Source organism: Camelina sativa, chromosome 14 (genome assembly GCF_000633955.1).
Source record: "Camelina sativa cultivar DH55 chromosome 14, Cs, whole genome shotgun sequence".
Classification (NCBI taxonomy): Eukaryota; Viridiplantae; Streptophyta; class Magnoliopsida; order Brassicales; family Brassicaceae; genus Camelina; species Camelina sativa.
The window spans coordinates 21,668,514-21,689,202 of record NC_025698.1 but is presented as its reverse complement, the minus strand read 5'-3'; the positions used below and the strand labels follow the sequence as shown (position 1 = coordinate 21,689,202).

At 31.6% G+C, this 20,689-nt stretch overlaps 2 protein-coding genes and 2 pseudogenes across 2 annotated transcripts; 3 read left to right on the top strand and 1 right to left on the bottom strand.

Annotated features, from left to right (window-relative positions):
• LOC104742138 (WAT1-related protein At1g43650-like) lies at positions 1,355 to 5,449 on the top strand. The gene is made up of 7 exons (XM_010463108.2): positions 1,355 to 1,616; positions 1,753 to 1,815; positions 1,926 to 2,042; positions 2,781 to 3,012; positions 4,537 to 4,695; positions 4,797 to 4,948; positions 5,071 to 5,449. The coding sequence occupies exons 1-7, from the start codon at positions 1,441 to 1,443 to the stop codon at positions 5,201 to 5,203; spliced, it is 1,032 nt and encodes a 343-aa protein (XP_010461410.1). The 5' UTR covers positions 1,355 to 1,440; the 3' UTR covers positions 5,204 to 5,449.
• LOC104742137 lies at positions 9,237 to 11,793 on the top strand (annotated as a pseudogene).
• On the top strand, positions 12,319 to 13,622 carry LOC104742136. Its single transcript, XM_010463107.2, has one exon. The coding sequence runs from the start codon at positions 12,349 to 12,351 to the stop codon at positions 13,504 to 13,506; it is 1,158 nt and encodes a 385-aa protein (XP_010461409.1). The 5' UTR covers positions 12,319 to 12,348; the 3' UTR covers positions 13,507 to 13,622.
• LOC104742135 lies at positions 15,437 to 16,586 on the bottom strand (annotated as a pseudogene).

The window sequence follows — 20,689 nt, the reverse complement described above, 5'->3', positions numbered from 1 at the left end:
TTTATATAAATTATCCCTACTTATTTCGGCAAACAACAAATAAATTATAAATGTGTACAATATTTTTAATAGTATGATCAAGTTTACGATATTTTTTCAGGCAAATGCGAACTAATTGTACAGTGTATAATAAATAAATAAATGAATAATTTTTTAAAAGTTAGTAAGCAGGGAAAAAAAAAAGTTGAACAGCAGAAATGCATATTGTAAATTATCAACGCGAAGTTGCGTGCTCTTGCTTTCTCTTTTGTCGCGACATTACACTGTTTCGCCACTCTGAATCTTCGGCTTTATCTTCTCTTTAAAGTATTAATAATAAACTATCCATTCATGTTCATGGCAAGGTCAGGTTTATTCTAATAGTTTTAGAAAGAAAGTATAATAGTTTTCACTTTTTATTATAGTATATATATTTCCAAATAATTAATACACGACAGCGTTGGCGAGAACAGAATCAAAACGATTTACATACTTATAAGAGGAAGGAGTTTTTATTAACAAGTCTAATTAATTTCTTGCTTCACATTACTAATTTGAGTAATAAAAAATCATTGGCTAATGGCTAATTAAAGAGGAAGGAGTTTTTATTAACAATTCTAATTAATTTCTTGCTTCACATTACTAAATTTTTTTTTGAAGAAACTATTAATTTTGTTATTCCGTACTAATTTAGTCTGTAAATAACTTTTCCTTTTAGCTATAATTATAGAGTAGATAGTCTGATCTTGAAGCTCATTTGGTTAGAGGGAGAGGAGTAGGGATATATAGATGTGAAGAAGGAGGAGAAGGAGAGGAGTAGGGATATATACATGTGAAGAAAAACAAAAGAACAGATTGCAAAAATGGCAGGGATGAGAAAAGTTAAGAGCTACGTAGAGTGTTAACCAACTAATTTTTATATATTAGCCGCAATTTGTTTATTGAAAATTTAATATAGAAAAATTGTTTACCAGGAGAATCCAATACCAAAATCTTGTGAATTCGATCCTGATAAGACTATACTAACAATTAACCGTGTTCTTGGGGATGTTATTACGTGGATTAAAAACTCAATCATATCAACGTCGAATTAAATGAAACCACTAGTAAGTTGCAAAGTACTTATGTTTCTCTATATATAGATAAATCACATATTGTGTCATGTATGCGCCGATACAAAGAGTAATTTGTGCTATTTTATGAGGAGATGATCAAATCACTAAATCTCGAGGAGCAAACAAAAACGTATATGTGGAAAGCTGTTTGATTGTGTAATGTTTTCAATGGAAGTACACGTGTCCATATTAGCTGTATTGCTATAGTGACCTAACAAAAAGATGAGAAACTCTTTAAAGTGGCCACCAACACAAATGCATAAATAGCGGGAGAGAAGCAAACGTGAGCTTCATCACATAAAAGAACAAAAAACAAAAACATATATCACTATTACTATACTCCACGATGATGATGAAGCACAAAGCCAACATGGCAATGGTGTTCGTACAGATCATCTACGCAGGAATGCCATTGCTCTCAAAAGTGGCCATCTCTCAAGGAACCAACCCTTTTGTCTTCGTTTTCTATAGACAAGCCTTCGCAGCTATTACCTTGTCCCCTTTCGCATTCTTCCTTGAAAGGTTCTTCTCTTTTATCACTCTCTCTATATTCACATATTATGCTAGTTTGAATCCGCATGATGACACAACGATAACATAAGTATGAAAACCATTAAGCTACATCTTATATTCTCATATTATGTATGTTGTTTCGCAGCTCGAAGTCCTCCCCTCTATCGTTCGCCTTGTTGCTCAAAATATTCTTTATCTCCTTATGCGGGTATATATTACTAGTGTCTATTTCTATAAATTGGAAATTTTTATTACCATGGACTCAAGTTATTAACTAAATGTCTAACAAAATTGATCTATATTGTTGTAAAACACTAGACTTACGTCGAGTCTTAACCTCTACTATGTGGCCATTGACAACACCACCGCCACTTTCGCGGCAGCCACCACCAACGCGATCCCCTCGATCACTTTCGTCTTGGCTCTCCTGTTCAGGTACTATTATTACGATAATCGTCTTTCTTTAATTCATGTAAGCCCCGAGTTGCTCGAAAGATTGTATTCTTTTTATTTTATTTTATTTTTAATGGGGGTCAGAGGGCATATTACTTTTTTAAAATTTTAATATAATATCTGATGAAAAGCTAAAGAATCGGTTAAAAAAATCAACTCAAATAAAATCACTTTAATCTATTTATATTGTTTCTTTTTATATTCGTAAAGCATATATCATAACCCATATTATTTAATTTCATTTAACATATGGCAATTATTACAAATGTGAACAAGAATATAATATAACTGGTTATGTTAAAAGATGGTTTATTTTATGCAAGTATAAAATAACCAAGTTGTTATTTTGCTTTGTGTAAAAGTAAATTCTGTATGACAATAACAAAAAAGTAAGCAGGAGAAAACCACAAATACACTATTATGAGTTGAGTTTTGACTCAAAAGAGAAAGAAAGAGGATTAAAAATATATAATTTAGCAACGCGCGGGTAGAGAAAGCTAATTATATCTTTACTAGTTTTGAATCATCTACATTTTTTAATATAGTGTAAGTGTGGAACAAACCATGCAGGTCAAGGAAACTATATAGAATCAATATATTTATCTGAAATTATAATTAGAATTCAGACGATAATTTGCTAAAGTATCTGAACTATCTAAAGTTGACTTTGTGGGCACTGATGATCTAACCTGAATTTATATATATAATTCATATGAAAAGATTAGAGACGGTGACGTTTAAGAAGTCACATGGAGTGGCCAAAGTCATTGGTTCGATAGTTGGAATGCTGGGCGCATTAGTGTTCGCTTTTGTGAAAGGGCCAAGTTTGATCAACCACTATAATAGCAACACCATACCAAACGGCACTGTTACATCAACCAAAAATTCTATAAAAGGATCAATGACAATGCTCGCTGCCAATACTTGCTGGTGTTTGTGGATTATCATGCAGGTATGCCACTCACTCATCACTCAATCACTTTCATCACATTCACTAGTTGCCCATCCTAATTTTTTAATCATTGCTCTTTTGTTTCGTCTATTTATTAATTTGTTTATCTCATTACTGTTTCCCTTAGAAAACACTATTATGATATGTATTACACAAATACACATTGAATAGCAACATTTATTGTCTGTGTGTGAGTGTTTTTGTCGTTAACTAAGGAAATTCCATGCCAAAACCCTAAATGATTTTGCTACCAAACCCCTAGAAATCCTGTTTTTTTTTGTTTTTTGTTTTTTTTTGTTTTTTGTGTGTGTGTTATCACGCAAAATTTTTAATTATTTTTAATGTATATATATATGAGAATATATATATATATATGGAATATATATGAGAATATATATATATATATATTGGGTATTAGGAAAAATACATATTTTCTATAAGCTCACCTTCTTTTTTCTTTGTTATATACTGTGAGATACTTTGTGTTAAGAATATATCCAAATTTTAAGCTGTTTTTGAACGGACACATAAATTTAGATTAGATTTATTTAAAACAAAATTTTGTGAGATATCATACTTTGAAATATTTCACTTAAACAATCCGATGTTACGTAATTGGACCTTCACCATGATGATCTGAAAAGGACTAGTCGTTTCTACTCATTCATAATCGTTGGTAATGCAGTAATGGACTATAATCACTGCCGTGTCCAGGTCTCTCCGGACTTAAGGCGAACTTAATATTAGAAGTTCTTTTAATATATTTTATGAAAAAATAAATAAATATTAAAATTCAAAAGTATAATAAAATAAATATCAAAAATTCAAAAATATAAATTTTTGAAAAAAAAAATATATCTAAAAAAACCTTAAACATAATCGTTCTTCTTTCTCAATAAACTATTTTACCAATTTCTCTTATTCTTTTTTCCTTCTGTTTCACGACCTTACTCGGTCTTTCACAATTTAAGGTTTTGTTTTCCTTTTTGTATATTTTTATAAATAAATATATTTAAATGAGTCATACATTTAGGAAATAAAAAGACTCTTCAAACCATAATGATACATCATATTTTCCAGAATTGAGATTCCAAAAATACATACAAAAACTATATATTTTGGGGCATGAGGCAAATGCCTTTTTTCTTACCCATAGGCACGGCCCTGACTATAATATTGTCTTGTTCGGTTTGGAAATTATTTGGAACCAGTCTACGTCTATATTGGATAAAAGAAATTCGAGTCAAAACACAAATTACTTATCATAATAAGCTGCTAAAATATTAACAACTTATGTTCATTGTACTGAAGCACTAAAAACAAGTACACCACTATTTTTAGACGTGAGATAGGTATGACATCAAGTATATGTCCATTGAGACTACTACTCATATGTTTATGTGAAATTTGATTTAGTCTACCATCATTACAATGAAATATGTATTTTTTTATATGATATAACATTGTATATTTCACATATAATACGTACATCTCTTTAACAACTTTGATTGATTGTGTTGTTAGAGCAAGGTTATGAAGGAATACCCAGCAAAGTTACGGCTGGTAGCACTTCAATGCTTTTTCAGTTGCATACAAACCGCAGTTTGGGCAGTCGCGGTGAACAGAGATCCATCAGTTTGGAAGATCGAATTCGGATTACCTCTTCTCTCAATGGCTTATTGTGTACGTTAACCTAATCGCATCTTAAATCGCTAAATTTTATTTTAAATATATGAAATATCTCTTTCTGATTATTGAAAGAATGATAAAACAAAATTAAATAGGGAATTATGGTGACTGGGCTCACATACTGGTTACAAGTATGGGCAATAGAAAAGAAAGGGCCAGTATTCACTGCACTCTACACTCCTTTAGCTCTCATCATTACCTGCATCGTCTCATCTTTCCTTTTCAAGGAAACATTATACCTTGGAAGGTTTGTTGTTTATATGTATATTATACATCATAAATATTTTCATACTATATTCTACATATATGTATATGTGATTAGAATCTGATGTTAATTAAGAATGTTTTTTGTTTATATAAATGATGCAGTGTGGGTGGGGGAGTGTTGTTGGTGTGTGGACTATACCTTGGTCTGTGGGGTAAAACTAAAGAAGAGGAAATACAAATATATAGTGAAAAGCAAAGCCAAATAGAGATTAAAGAAGAAGTGACCATCGTCTAGTTACAACACTTCAATTTTGGACTTTGGATACATGTTCACTTTGGAAGTTATCGTTGTTCCTCTTAGGCCTTATCACATTAATAATGTCCGCATGCATGTATATAGATGTGGAGTTTTTTCTTTTTCCTTTTTTACTCAAATGTAATGTTTTAACTAAAAATGTATTGTTACCATTTGGGTTTATGAGCTCACTAGAGCCTTGTAATCATTCAGAAATTAACACAGAAGTTGAAAATCGAATAATATGTGGGAAAATGATACACTCTTATGGTAATGTGTTGTGTTGAGCTTGAGTCATATAATGTGGAGAAAGATCCCACGTTCAAAGATGTGACGAGACTTAAGTAATATATAAAAAGGTTAGGACCAATTTACTCATAGTCAATTGGTTTTGAGTTTGAAGCTCATAACATACCCTAATCTAACACATATATATGGCAATTTGTCTCGTTCGACAGTCTTGGTCCAAATTCTCCCAACATTTTAACTAGGAATAATGATATTTAAAATTTTTATCGTTAAATTAGATATTCAAGATTTCACATGCTTTAATTATCTGGAGAGTAATAAAAAAAGATATTTTAAATAGATGGCAGCGTAAATTAAAATTTTTGATAGATAATAAAATAATATTTCATGTTACAACAAGATATGACGACATGTTCTGTCTCCTAAGTGTGTGGCCCAAATCTTAAGTTTTTACAGTCTTTTGTCTAGAAGATATGGTGTCCTCCAAAAATAAGACATTTTATATGGTAGGTAATTGTTGGTTGTGTCGTGGTGACTGCCAATCTTAGGAAGAGAAGGGTTGGATGTGATGCAGTGTGCGCGCTGTGTGGATGTTTGGACGAGACGATTAATCACATCCTTTTCGAATGTTCGCTGACAAGGGAAATTTGGACCCTCTCCCAGTTCCTGATGGCACCTAGGGTCTTTCCCTCTGGTCCTGTCTACACAAATATGTATTTTTTATTTTGGAGATTCCAGCAAGTCCCTAACTCGGATATTTATTCTTAGATTTTGTGGCTCCTTTGGACGGCCCAGAATGATAAAGTTTTTAGTAACTTAGATTCCAATCCCCTTGCGATTCTACGGTTGGCGGAAGATGAATCTAATGCTTGGATTTTACCACAAACAGAGGATATTGCTGAAAGTGTGCAGGGTGTTCATGAGAGTTTCCAGGGACGAGGGGGTGACAGGATATCCAGCCAACATAATACCAGATATTTGTGTTATGTGGATGGTTCTTGGAAAGCGACTGATCCATTTGGAGGTAGAGGTTGGTATTGCTCGCCACCAGCGAAGAATATCCAACAATGGGGGATGCCAATCTTAGACGTAGCCTTTCTCCTCTACATGCCGAGGTTAAAGCACTAGTTTGGGCGATGAGGTGTATGATTGGAGCGGATAATTAGGATGTCATTTTCCTTACCGACTGCTCCGATTTGGTGAAGATGGTGTTTTCGCCCTCTGAGTGACCAGTTTTCAAGCCTTATTTGGATGCGATTCAACTTGACAATGAAGAGTTTTTTTTTGCTTTGGTGTTAATTTCACTTACTTAGAATGGTGTTGTGGACAAACTGGTCCAACGAGTTTGGTCCAAACCGCATTTGATTACCTATGTAAATAATTTTCTTTTGTATTGACTTGATTGAGTCAGTCTAGTTGTTGTTGTAAAAAAAAAAAGGAATGTGATGTTATATATATATGTACTAGATAAGGCCCACATTATTACGCGGGTAAAAATTAAAAGAATTATTGAATAATTAAGTAGTAATATATGTTTTTAGTTTTTATCTTGTAACATTTTAGTATTAAATATGAACTTCTCATATTTCATTTTAATACTCTTTTAGTTCCATTATATAAGAGTTTTATGACTATGTGAACTATGCAGTGTATTTTCCTATTGGTTGAAGTTTTATAAATGACATAATATTTATTGTTTATTAATTTTTGTGCTTTTACCCAAAACCTCTTATAGTAAAGGGAGTACAATTTAAATATCTCTATCATCCTAATAAACCATATTTTAAGTTTAATTACACATTTCATCTTAATGCATAGAACTAAATATTTTATATCAAACACAATTAATACATCATATCAAATCTATCTCTTAGTAAGAATTGAAACTACAAATAAAAATTAACAAAATATAATTCACAAAAAACTGAATCAATATTATTTAAGATATATTTGTTATGTTGTTATCTCATCAGTACTAATTTTACCTCATGCCATAATCAATTTTAAATGAGTGAAATTTATAAAATAAAAACATATATAAAGATATAGAGACATTCTCATCAAATAACTGAAGATTCATTCCTATAAATTATAATTTATTTCGAATTATCTTATGTTTTAACATATGCATTACAAAAATACATGTGTTAAAATTATAAAATCAAACATAAAAAAAATTACTAACATTCTTAAATGAAGTTTTTAAAAATGATACATATTTTTTTGAAATTTTTTTAATCTAAGATAGATTTCATTGTTAGATATTTAATTTAGTAATCATATTTAACTATCTATTTCATCGTAAAACCATAATTCACTTCTTCATGGATTAGAGTTAAAATTGTAATAACAAAAATAATATGAGCATCATATGAGATAATGTGTATATTGGTTAGTATTTTAAATTTAACAATAAAAATAATCAGTTAACATCCACAAAATTTTTGGAAATCCAAAAATATCCTAAATATTATTCTTCTATATATAATTTCATAAGTAATACTTTTGTCAATTTTCATCAATTAATCAAAAATTCATTCCTACAAACTCTTTTGTTCTATATTTTTTTTCAGGTTTCTCATATTACTACACGCATTAAAATCTTTAAAATAAAACATGTAAAACTATACTAATAAACATCATTTATTGAAATTTTTTCTTTTTAAGTTCATCATTCTTTCAAGGTTTTGTGTACTTACTTACAATGATAATTTATATTACAACGATAAATGCAATTTCCGACTTAAATTATGTTAAATAACTTATATTATTCTTTTCAACTTATGTTATTCACTCATGATACCCCCCTCCCCTTTTTTTTTGTTTACTAGCAAGGTTTTCCAACCTCATGTTTGGAATTGTCTCTTTGGTGTTCATGATTTTCTAGCTTACTTAAGATTTTGATTTGATATGGGATACCACTTAATATACATCTTTATATAATAAGACATATGTTCAATTTCCTTAGGATGATAGGTAAATTTTTCTTTTTTGCTTTTGGATTAGTTTTTTTTTGTTTGGTAAATATCTTTTTAAAACTTTTTTTCTAGTGATAAATTAGACATGTGTCAAAATCTAAGATGTTGATTTGATACATGTTGCAATATCATGTTTAGCAGTGGACACTTGTAAAAATCCTACATATAAAATTGATACGTGTCACGATCTTGTTAATAAATAATTTTGACATTAAACTTTATATAATAAGATATATTTAGAAAATTGCTTACAAATAATAAAAGTATGAAATTTTTAATTTAGATATTAATAATTCAATTCAAACGATTTAGAAAGGAAAAAAAAATGATCTTCTCTCTTTGTGATAGCATTTTACATAATATTCAGCACGTTTAAAGTTTCTTACAATTTTTTTCTAATTAATTCTGCATTAGATTCTCATATAAAGTTAGATTAAGTTCTAACTTTTTTTTTTTTTTTTCTGGTTTAACTTAGTTTTCATACTTGTCAAAAATACCATTGTAACAAGACTTTGTCTTTACATGCTTTAACAAATTCATAAACAAGTAATAGGGACCCTTCATCTTCAACACCTTGGCTACAAGCCTACAATTAAACAAGTTTTGGGAATCCATCACATCAGTAAAATCCACCATAGTGTATGTACTCGTGTCATTTGCTCATCGAATCATACGAAATAGTGAAATGAATTTTACTCATTTTGGACGTAAAATTAAATAAACTAGTTACCTTTTACAAATATAAAAGCACTTATTTTTATATACAAGCTCATTAAGTTATACTGTATTTGATAAAGTCTTGAGATCCGTGACTCTTTACAAGTAAGAGCTGATACAACATGAGAAGATCAGAGCGAGAACCCAAAAAAAAAAAAAAAACAGAGATACTTTTAAACTCAAGAAAACATAGGTTTGTCTTCTTTGAATTTCTTACAAGTGAATGTTTTTACTTTTAGCTTGTCTTTTATAGGTTTAGCTTTGATCTCTTCGCGTTGCTACATATATATATACATACACCCAAAGATCTGACCTTTGTGTCTTAAGATTCTTAAAAAGCTATGTGAAGCTTTCTTGAATTTGGAAAGGAAGCTTTTATTTTTTTGTTTGTCTAGTGTGTTCTTGAAATTTTAGGTTAGCTTCAGCTTTTCGAATCCAGTGAGGTACACAAGTTTAAGTTAGTATGGTTATCTAAAGACTTTGATTTCTTGAAAATAATTGTGGGAATATCAAGAATTTGTGTAAAATACTAAAATAAAGGAAAAATAAAATAAATTAATTAGTTCCACCTAACGTTTCTAATTGTTTCTTCGTCTTCACATTTCCATAATTCTTTAGTTTAGGTCGCTTTGGTATAATCACAAACTATAACTTTGTTAAATTTGAGACCTTTATGTTAAGATTCTTACTCATGTTTGTTTCATGTTTTCGTAGCGCTGATCTAAATTTGAGAAATGTCGTTTCGTAGCATTGTTCGTGATGTTAGAGATAGTATAGGGAGCTTTTCCAGACGTAGTTTCGAGGCTAAAGTGTCTAATGGGATTCATGAGAAGAGTAAATCTCACGGTGCATCAGTTGAGACACTTAATGAAGATCTTGTTGTAATCAAGAACACTCGTTGGGCTAATTTGCCAGCTGAGCTGCTACGAGATGTGATGAGAAAGTTGGATGAAAGCGAGAGCACGTGGCCTGCTCGTAAACAAGTTGTTGTTTGTGCTGGTGTCTGCAAAATGTGGAGATTAATGTGCAAAGATATTGTGAAAAGTCTGAGTTCTCCGGCAAACTCACGTTTCCTGTTTCGTTGAAACAGGTTCGAGGTTTTGCTATTCATTACTTCCACTCGACATTGTCATTCTCGGTTATTTTGAGGATTTTTTTATTTGTGCAGCCGGGGCCTAGGGAGGGAACCATACAATGTTTTATCAAACGGGACAAGTCTAATATGACTTACCATCTTTACCTTTCCCTTAGTCCTGGTTAGTCATTCGTTGACTAAACCTCTTCTTCAGTAAACTCTGTTTGGTCATTTGGACTCAAAATGTAGTAGAAGACATGTCTTAGTTATGTTTAAATTCTATACTTATCAAGTTCTTGAACATAACGGAAAACTCAAATTTTCTATGTTACTTAATTAGTTTTGTGACTCTTGATATATATACTAGTGGCTCATTTTACTAATGTTTGTACAGCCTTACTTGTTGAAAGTGGAAAGTTTCTTCTCTCGGCAAAGCGCACACGGAGAACTACATACACAGAGTATGTGATATCAATGGATGCTGACAACATTTCAAGCTCAAGTAGCACTTACATTGGCAAACTGAGGTAAGGAAAATTAATAACATTTATGAAAAAGAAAGTTTAGTCGTTCCAAAACATGATTGAGTTCTTGATTAATTCTTTACAAACATTGTTTTACTTCATTTTCAGGTCTAACTTTCTTGGGACAAAATTCATAATATACGACACAGCGCCTGCGAACAACGGTTGCCAAATACTGTCACCACCAAACCGGAGTCGTAGGTTCAACTCCAAGAAAGTCTCTCCCAAAGTCCCCTCTGGAAATTACAACGTCGCTCAGGTTACATATGAGCTGAACCTTCTTGGTGCCCGTGGACCTCGCAAGATGCATTGCACTATGCACTCTATCCCCTCTTTGGCTCTAGAACCCGACGGCACTGTCCCTGGCCAGCCTGAGATTCTGCAACGTTCCCTTGATGAATCTTTCCGCAGCATGGGTTCCTCAAAGATACTCGACTACTCAGGAGATTTCAGCAGCGCCCGGTTCTCAGACATTGTTGGACCGCAAGAGGAAGAAGAAAAGGACGACGGACCTTTGTTGCTGAGAAACAAACCGCCAAGGTGGCACCCACAGTTGCAATGCTGGTGCCTTAACTTCAGAGGGAGAGTGACAATTGCATCGGTAAAGAACTTCCAGTTGGTATCCGCTGCAGCGGTTCAGCCCTGTTCTGGTAGTGATGCTACTAAAACATTGACCACCAGGCCATCACCACCAGCACAGCAGCCAGGGCCATCAGACCATGAGAAGATCATACTACAGTTTGGGAAAGTGGGTAAAGACATGTTCACTATGGACTATCGCTATCCTCTCTCTGCCTTTCAAGCCTTTGCTATTTGCTTGAGCAGCTTCGACACTAAATTGGCGTGTGAATAAATAAGTAGAAAAACACCAATGGTCCACAACATAAGATGGGGTTAGTTTATATATATAGGAACCGTTTGGATCTATACTATATCGATTATGCCAAGGCTTGTTTGGTTTTTTTATCGGATCTGGTGTACTAGTGAATTTGAACGTTATGGTTGTTATTAATTGTTATCTTTAAAAATGAAGTTTGCGACAATGCAGAGCAGTAGCACCATTAGTTAATGAACTTTTAAAAACAGTTCTCATGTGTCAACAAACAAGAACCGTGCACGTCTGTTTCTTCTATCAGAAATAGAAGTTCATGTTGAGGCAAAGAACTAAGTGTTCCTAAACGTGAAATGTTATTGCGTAACAATAAAACTTTTCATAACAAGATAGTAGAAAATATAGCAAAACAATGCTAATTTATTCTCAAAAAAAAAAGAAATATCTTTCATACAATTTTTTAACAAATTGAAATTATTGTATAAAAATAGTTCTGTAAAAGACAAAAACATACGTCGAAGAATCTATATGCTACCTGTCCTCCATTCAATTTAGGAACACTTGGTTCTTTTATTTGTAACCATAAACTGCAAATTAAGTGGTTTAAAAAACAAAGGTGAAAGTGAATTTACTAGAAATAGGAGAAAAGAAGAGAGACTAACGAACATTTAAACATGCTACAAATCCCTTTCTCCAATTGATTCTCATCACCACTTTCTTCCTAAGGTAGATTAATCTCTTGAAACCAAGTTTTCATCTATTTTCCAAAAATGCCAGAGACAGAATATTCGTTTGGAAGGTCATTACTTAGTTTGCGTCGTGACCAAGCGCACCTAATGGATCCAACAGCCTTCCCCGAGCCTATGAGTATGGAGGTCGAGTTAGATTCTTTTCAAAGACAAGTAGCGGAAAAATTCATCGATCTTAATGCCTCTGCGGCTGATGATGAGATCCTCTCACTTGAATGGATAGGGAAACTTCTTGATTCTTTTCTTGGTTGCCAAGAAGATTTCCGAGTTATAATATTTAACCACAAGTCTGAGCTCCTTAAACAGCCAATGGACCGATTGATAGAAGACTACTTCGAAAGGAGTGTCAAGGCTCTTGATGTATGCAATGCCATCCGTGATGGTATCGAGCAAATCCGACAATGGAAGCAACTGATTGAAATCGTCATATCCGCTTTGGACACTAGCCAAAGACAACAACTTGGCGAAGGAGGAATCCACCGTGCAAAGAAAGCTTTGATTGATTTAGCTATCGGAATGCTAGACGAGAAAGACTCTTCTAACACTTTGGCCCACCGTAATCGCTCTTTCGCACGCAACAAAGACCATAATCAACACATTGGCTATTTTAGGTCACTTTCTTGGAGCGTTTCCCGGTCATGGTCGGCTGCTAGGCAGCTACAAGGCATTGGACATAACCTAGCAACGCCTCGAGCCAGCGATGTCATGGCCACTAATGGCCTAGCCCTCACGGTCTATACGATGACATCAATATTATTGTTTGTAACATGGGTTCTTGTCGCAGCCATACCTTGCCAAGACCGTGGTTTACATGTCCATTTCTATTTCCCAAGGCATTTCCAATGGGCAGTACCAGTCATGTCCCTTCATGATAATATCATGGATGAATCAAAGAAAAGAGACAAAAAGAAGAAGGGTTGTGGACTACTTAAAGAGATTAACCAAATCGAGAGGAGCTCAAGAATGTTAAGTGAATTAATTGATTCAGATAATTTCTCATTAACTGATGAGGAAGGGTTAGAGGTGAAGGAGAGAGTTCAAGAATTGATGCATGTGTGTGAAGCCATGAAAGATGGTTTGGATCCATTTGATAGGAAAGTGAGAGATGTCTTCCATCAGATTGTTCGTAGCCGCACTGAGGCTCTTGATTCACTTGGAAAGATTCAAAATCAAGAATAGCACATTTTCAAATATGTTTTCATTTAAGGAGTTTTTGTTTTATAATTATGGAAGTCATAGATATACCGTATACGTAACAGTCGAACATGAAGGTATGATTAAATCCGAGCGTTTTATATTTATGGACATTGTGTTAAGATCTTTTTTATTTTTTATTATTGTGTCCGGGAGTAGTTGCTTTTACCATTGTCGTTTTGCTTTGTTGATTGATGTTGTCATCGTCGTTAAAATCTGTTGCACAGAGTCAGAGACATCCACCAGCGACATTAAAAAGAACAGGCTTATAGAGTAATCTTGACAAAACATGATCAAAACAAGATTACAATGCTTTAAAGAAAGATTGAGAAAAAACTAGAGTATCAAATCCAAACAATCATTAGCTTTCTCAATTTCTTCATATGCCTTCTTACGGATATTATGTTATGGATCTCTCGATCAATGTTCTTGAATCTTGAATATAATTGATTTCCTTTCTTATGGATATTTTAGGCAAACATGTGTATTAATTGTATACAAATAACTAATATATCAAACATTTTACTAAGCAATAGTGTTCGGAAAATCGTTCTAGACGTCCGCCTCCGCCTCGTTTAGGCGCTAGGCGCTATAGCACCGCCTAGCCGACCGTTTTGACTGCCTAAAATTGTAGTATCATTATTTTAGCGTATTTTTAAAAATTTTATTGCACAAATTTAATATTTATAAGGTTTATTTCTATAAACACAATTATAAATGTTTAATATGTTATTTAAAATGAATTGAAATAATGTTTTTATCTATTGTTTTGTTTTTAATTTAATATTTTTATTGTTCTTATACATATTTTGTATAATTATATATATATATATATAATATCATATATATATATTAGTTTATAGTATAAATGTTTAAACCGTCTAAAACCGTCTAGATTTCGATTAGGTAATAAACCGAAACAAAAAAACCGTGGATTACAAAACCGTGGAGTATTGCAAGTGGATTAGGATGTTTTCAATTGTTTAATAATTATGTTTCTTACCCACAAATAAACCGTGTAAATTTATAACAATTTAATTAATGAGTGTAATTATGGAGATTGCTTCCCCGCATATTTTTTGAAAACACAAACAAATTGATGTAAATGTTTTATTTTTCACTATCATCCACATAATATTTTATTTTAATCTTACTCTCAACTATTTCTCTCCTTCTTCATCTCTTTCTTTCTCAGAACTTTTCTCTTCCTTCTTTCTTCAAGTTAAGTGGCAAGGTAGAGTTTTGAAACTCAATTTTCCTTCATTCCCTTGTTTTTTTTTTACATCTTTAAGGTTTTAGCATATATGAAGTTCATAGATCTGATTTTCTCTATGGTTTTTAGTTTTTTTTTGGATCTTGAAAATTTTTAATTGTTCCTTAACAAAATCTAGGGTCCTGTCTTACCTTTTGATTTATTTCAAATACTTTTATTAATGGTGCAATGTTAAACCTATGTTTATTTAACCTTGGTGATGTAATTATCTAATATATTCATAGTTTTTATTTAGGGTTTCTATATGAATGAATATGCTTTTTTTTGTTTGATGGTTTCCCGTGCAAAATACTCTCTCCGTTTCAAAATATATGATGTTTGAGTTAAAACATGCATATAAGAAATAGTTAATTTTAAAATTTTTAACAAATCATAAACAAGACTGCATAATATAAAATATAAAATTAGTTTAAAAGTTGAATAGAAAGTTGGAAATATCATATACTATGAAACAAAAATACTTCTCTAAACATCATATATTATGAAACGGAGGGAGTATATCCCAACGGTTCTCAAGGTTCATTTGATGATGCTGGTGGGTCTGGTGGTAGAGGTGGAGACCACCGTGGAGGTGGTGATAGCGATGGAGGTGGAGGTGGTCAATAGGATTTTTTTTATATATTTTTTTTTGTGAAAACAAAATTAAAATTCTAGAAAACATGAAACAAAGGGAGTAATAACTGAATACAAAACAAATGGAGTTATAAATTCTCCAAGAATGTAATAACATAATAATTCTGGTTTTATGAAATATGAAGACAATGCAAAATCTAGGGTTGTCGAGCGGTAATAACAGTTGATGTAACCCATCAAAGGAAAACTCATTTGTTCAGGATAGGTCATCATCTGAGACCAACCATTCCTCTTGCTGACCCTGATTTTGACTCGGATTGTCAATTCCATATTGAGGCACAATCGTTGGATATCCATCCTGTTGCTGATATTGATTATGACCAAGATGGTTAACATTTGCATTATGATCATAAACACCAACTGGATTTATCACTGGATAGTAATCTTGTTGGGCAACAACAGTAGAAAGATTGTTACCGGGAAAAGTATTAACCTCATCTGGTATATGGTTTGAAGAGATTATAGGCCCCAAAGACCATAAATCATTAGTTACTTGAGGAGAGTTGGAAACATTGAGAGTTGGAAACATTGAAAGTTGGAAAGAATTGAGAATTCACTTCAACTGAAGATGTTGGTGCCATGAAATTTGTAGCAGCTTCCGATGATTCATCATATTCAACATGGGATTGCCTTAGGATTATGTTTTTGTGGTGATAAAGTTCTTTAAGATATTGATCAATGTACTTACACAAATCTTCACGATGTATGTTAGTCAGCGTCAGCTTAAATCTATCTGCCTTCCCACCAAGAAGTTCGAACATGGCCTCTTTCATCATCCTCTCCGCATTGTCCTTCATCTTTCTCTTGTTATTCCCCATAGCTTTTGATATGTTTTGTTTGAGAAAGCCTTCATGGTTCACCATTTTTTTCTCTTGCTCCATATCTGTCAGCATCTCGAACTTCTCCACGACGTTCTTTACTCCCAAGTTCGATGGCCAGACCTCCGGAACTGAGTTGGATGGACTGTAAATCACAACACATGCTTCGATTCCGCAGAGTACGGAAAGCTCGTGGATCTTTTTCACGAAACCTTTCTTTCTCTTATTGAACGTTGCTTTTCTCATTGAATCATTTTCAATGTAAGATAGGTTTAGCTTCTTTCTTGTCATGATATTGAACATAATTGAAGAAAAAAATGTGTATATGAATTATGTTTTAGTGATTTTGTATGGTGTATGTTGATTTATCAGAAGTTCATTTATATAGAATAAATGATGAGCTGACAAAATTTAATTAAAAGATATCACATTTAATTTTATAAAATTTATTAATTACATATTTTAAGTAAAAAATCTTTAGGTATTCCACTTGGTTGGATAGAGTAACAAACATTTATTGGTGAGATTTGTTGCTCAGACTACAAGATTAATTATCATCACTAACCATCACTAATGTTGTATTCACTTGTTAAATTCTGGCTATGAATGAGTAAATGAAAACACCATAAGTTATCATTTTTATTTATGAAGATACATAGTAATTAAATTTGGTGAAATTGTTTTCTATATAAATTATAGTTAATTATTATTTAATTTTGAATAACAGCTAATATTTACACACATTTGGATATCATGAGTAACTTTAAAAACAAAACATATTTCATACATTATTACAGTGCATCTTCTCTATCACTTTATTTTTAGATATGATTTCTTAACACAAACGACTTTATATTATATATCTGCATATATATTATGATCACATACCATTTTTTCGGTGTACCGCGAGTTAAAATTTAATAAGTTAACAAATCTATATATTAAACTTTACATCTATCCAAAATAAATTAAATCAGCATATTAAATACATAACACATATATTAATTATACTAATAAGATAAATATCTAAAATAAAATCAATCAACTTAAAATATTATCCAAAAATTTCGAAAACATTTACCCCAAGCCGCAATGATTAACTAGTTTCTACTATGTGCGGATTTGTTTATATATATATATATATATATATTTATTGTAATACTTTCTTTGTGCTTCTTATATTTTCACATTTGAAAGAATAAAATTATATATTAACAAACAAAACAAAGTTTTTTTTTTGTGAGGAGGCAAAGAATACTAAATTTTGTTTACAGCTAAATCTTATTGTATAGTGATTTTTGTAGACGAACACTATTAGCATATTTTTTTAGGAAGTAAAATATCATACCATTTGCACATTTGATTGCTAGATAAAAACATTTATAAGTTAGGTGCGTTTTTCAAAACAGGTTAATTAACCTATGGACCGCCTTTTGTTTCCATGAATACCAATTAAACAGCGTATTGTTTTAAAACGCACTAGGTAAAGCAAAATATTTATTTACTTATTTTATTTAATTAATATATGACTTTATTTCTTCACAAATTATAAAATAATCAGTTTTAATATAAAAAACAGATTTATATAAATAAAAAAACAGATTAATATAAACTGTTAAGTATATCATAAATCATGGGGTCCCCATATATTATTTTTTTTAAATTGTTTTATCCAATTTACTTTATTTTTGAAATTATACATCTTCATTGAATTATACACCAATTGTACAATTTTATTGTTTCATATCTTTATCATTTTTCCTAAATACTATACACACACACACACATATATATATATATATATATATGTGTGCATATAACCAAATATATTGTTTTAATAGTAAAACAACAAGTTTAACAATTTTATTATTAACAACCAAAAGATTTTCTTATTAATAATATCTCTAGTAGTTTTTTCACCAGTCAAACATTACTTCATATCACTTATTTTCTATAAACCGCACTTGTTCTTCAAATATATTTCTCCTGCACGAACTACAGTTGAACCGTACCGAACAATAAAACTGTTTTACCCGCATAACCAAATACGTTGTTACCATTCAGACCCTAAATCAACAACTTGTAAAGCAACTGAATTTGATCTAAATGAGACATAAGTTATGGAATAGTAATTAGTCAAATCAATTGATTGTATTGCAAATTTGGTTTATAATAATTTGTGAAAATCTTTAGAAGAAACTAATAAGACAATTGAGAAAGATAGTATTTTAATTTTCTAACATCATTTCTTATTTGTTTTTTCCAAAGATTTATAATTTGGTATACCATCTTATGAATTTTAAGGATATAATTATTTCACGTGTTATATCTAAAAATTACTTAACTTACGGGATAAATTTAACCTCACTTTAATTTTTTTTAAAATAATAATGTAAGTATAATTTTCTTACGGGTTAATTGTAAAAAGCCCTAAAAAAATTCTTTTTATAACCATAAGATATTTGATACGGTAAAAATGTAATACTATTATAAATATACTAAATAATTATTCCATCGTGTCTGCGATATTGGCCAAATTTTATAATTAACAATAGAAATACTATTATACAATTTTAAATACTGAACAAAAAAATTAACAAACAAATACTATTTTTTGTTTTTTTGTAATATAAATCCTTATGGTTTTTATGACGTTTTATCCTTATTATCGACGTTGATATGATTGTATTTCTTGGATTCTTGCGTGTTTAGTATTTGTCTTTTGTTTTTAATGTTTTTGTTTGTGGGCCTCCTTTGTAGTTGATTTTTCTTCGTTTCTGGGCTTTGAATTGTTTTTTGCATTTTGATGGAACGAATCTCGCTGCTCATTTTGGTCTCGTTAATCTTGTGTCGTTTTCTTTGGTTTTGTGGTTAGCTTGTTGGGTGTGGTTTTAATGTATTGTGTGGTTGACCTGTGTTCAAACAAAGTAAAAGACTAAGTTTATCGTAAGTACTGTTGTATCACTTGTCTTAATATTCCATGATGCTTCCAGCATAACCACATGTTCCTGAAGAAAACAGACACAAACATAATGTACTACTATATTAAAAGAGGAACTTAAATACTGTTTCAAATCTAATGCTAAAGAATAATATCTATCATATTGCTACAAATATGATATACCGACACACATTCACACCATTGTATGTCTTATATGGCATCTCAACGCTCGAAAATTCAAAAGAGTATGTCTTTCTTTCATATATTTCTCCAAGTACATAAAGCTCACACACTGAAATTTAGAGATAGAAACTAATCAAATAGTTGGATCAATAAGTTACATATAACTAAGACTCTAAAAGACCACTAAACAAAAGAACAAAACTATGTCATAATCAAACTCTAAACATACTAATGAAACAATATAACTTTCTTTGTGACTTATAATTAGTATGTTTAAATATAAACACTTACGGCTTGGTTCGTGACTAAAGTCGTACCAGATAGAATCAAGTGTATTTTTGATCAAGTCTTCAAGGTGGAATTGGGTGGGAGCCTAGAAATCCAAAGCCAGTAATGTCCAACCATCATCAAATTATCTGAAATTACAAAAAATAAAAAACAGAACAAAAAACACCCAGATACAAAATTACATCATCTGAAGAAGTATATCCACTTGAAAATAACCAACATCCCGTCTCAATATTTTTTAGACCCTAGCTGAACTAAATTTTTTAGATCTCTTTCATAGTAAATTCTTTTTTTTGGTCCCCTTTGTTCAAAGATTTTTTCTGAATTTTGGAGTGGACCGATTTGCCCCTCCCATCACCCCCTTGAGCCGGGCCAACATCGAAAGGATTTTGAAAAGATTTGTGAGATTTTTGTGTTTTATTATTAATTTGACTTTAGATTGAGAAAGTGAGGTTGGTTCTAATATGCGATGAGACTACCTGCATACACCTTAATCATAAACCCTCAAAGAACCTCAACAGTAACATACCATAGCAATGTTCAACCCAATCGCATCATATCCAATACTCTGGATCAAGCTATTGTACTAAGAGTTGCTACATAAAAATATCAGACAAGAATGTAGGAAATGAGAATGAATCAAAACAATACAAACCACACAAAAAGAACTTACAAACAACAGAATGGTCAAAGATACACTTAAAAGAGGAAACTTTAAGATTGGGCATGTCAGAATTGAGGTTACCTTGAAGACGGGTCCAAATCCATCTTCACCAAGTTTGTGAGTTGGGTGAAAATCTTTGGTCGCGGAAACTAACTTAAAAAGAGACATATTTGGTTTTGCTTCTACTTAAATTACAACCGTCTCAAAAACTTCTTCCTTGGTTTTGTGATAGCAAATTGACTGAAATTGGAGAATCAAAGAGAGATATCCGAAGAAGAGAGAAATAAGAGATGAGAGAGAGCCTATCTCGCCAAATGTATTGCATTTCTACTTCGGGTGAAATTGTGGCAAATCCATTATAGTTACGC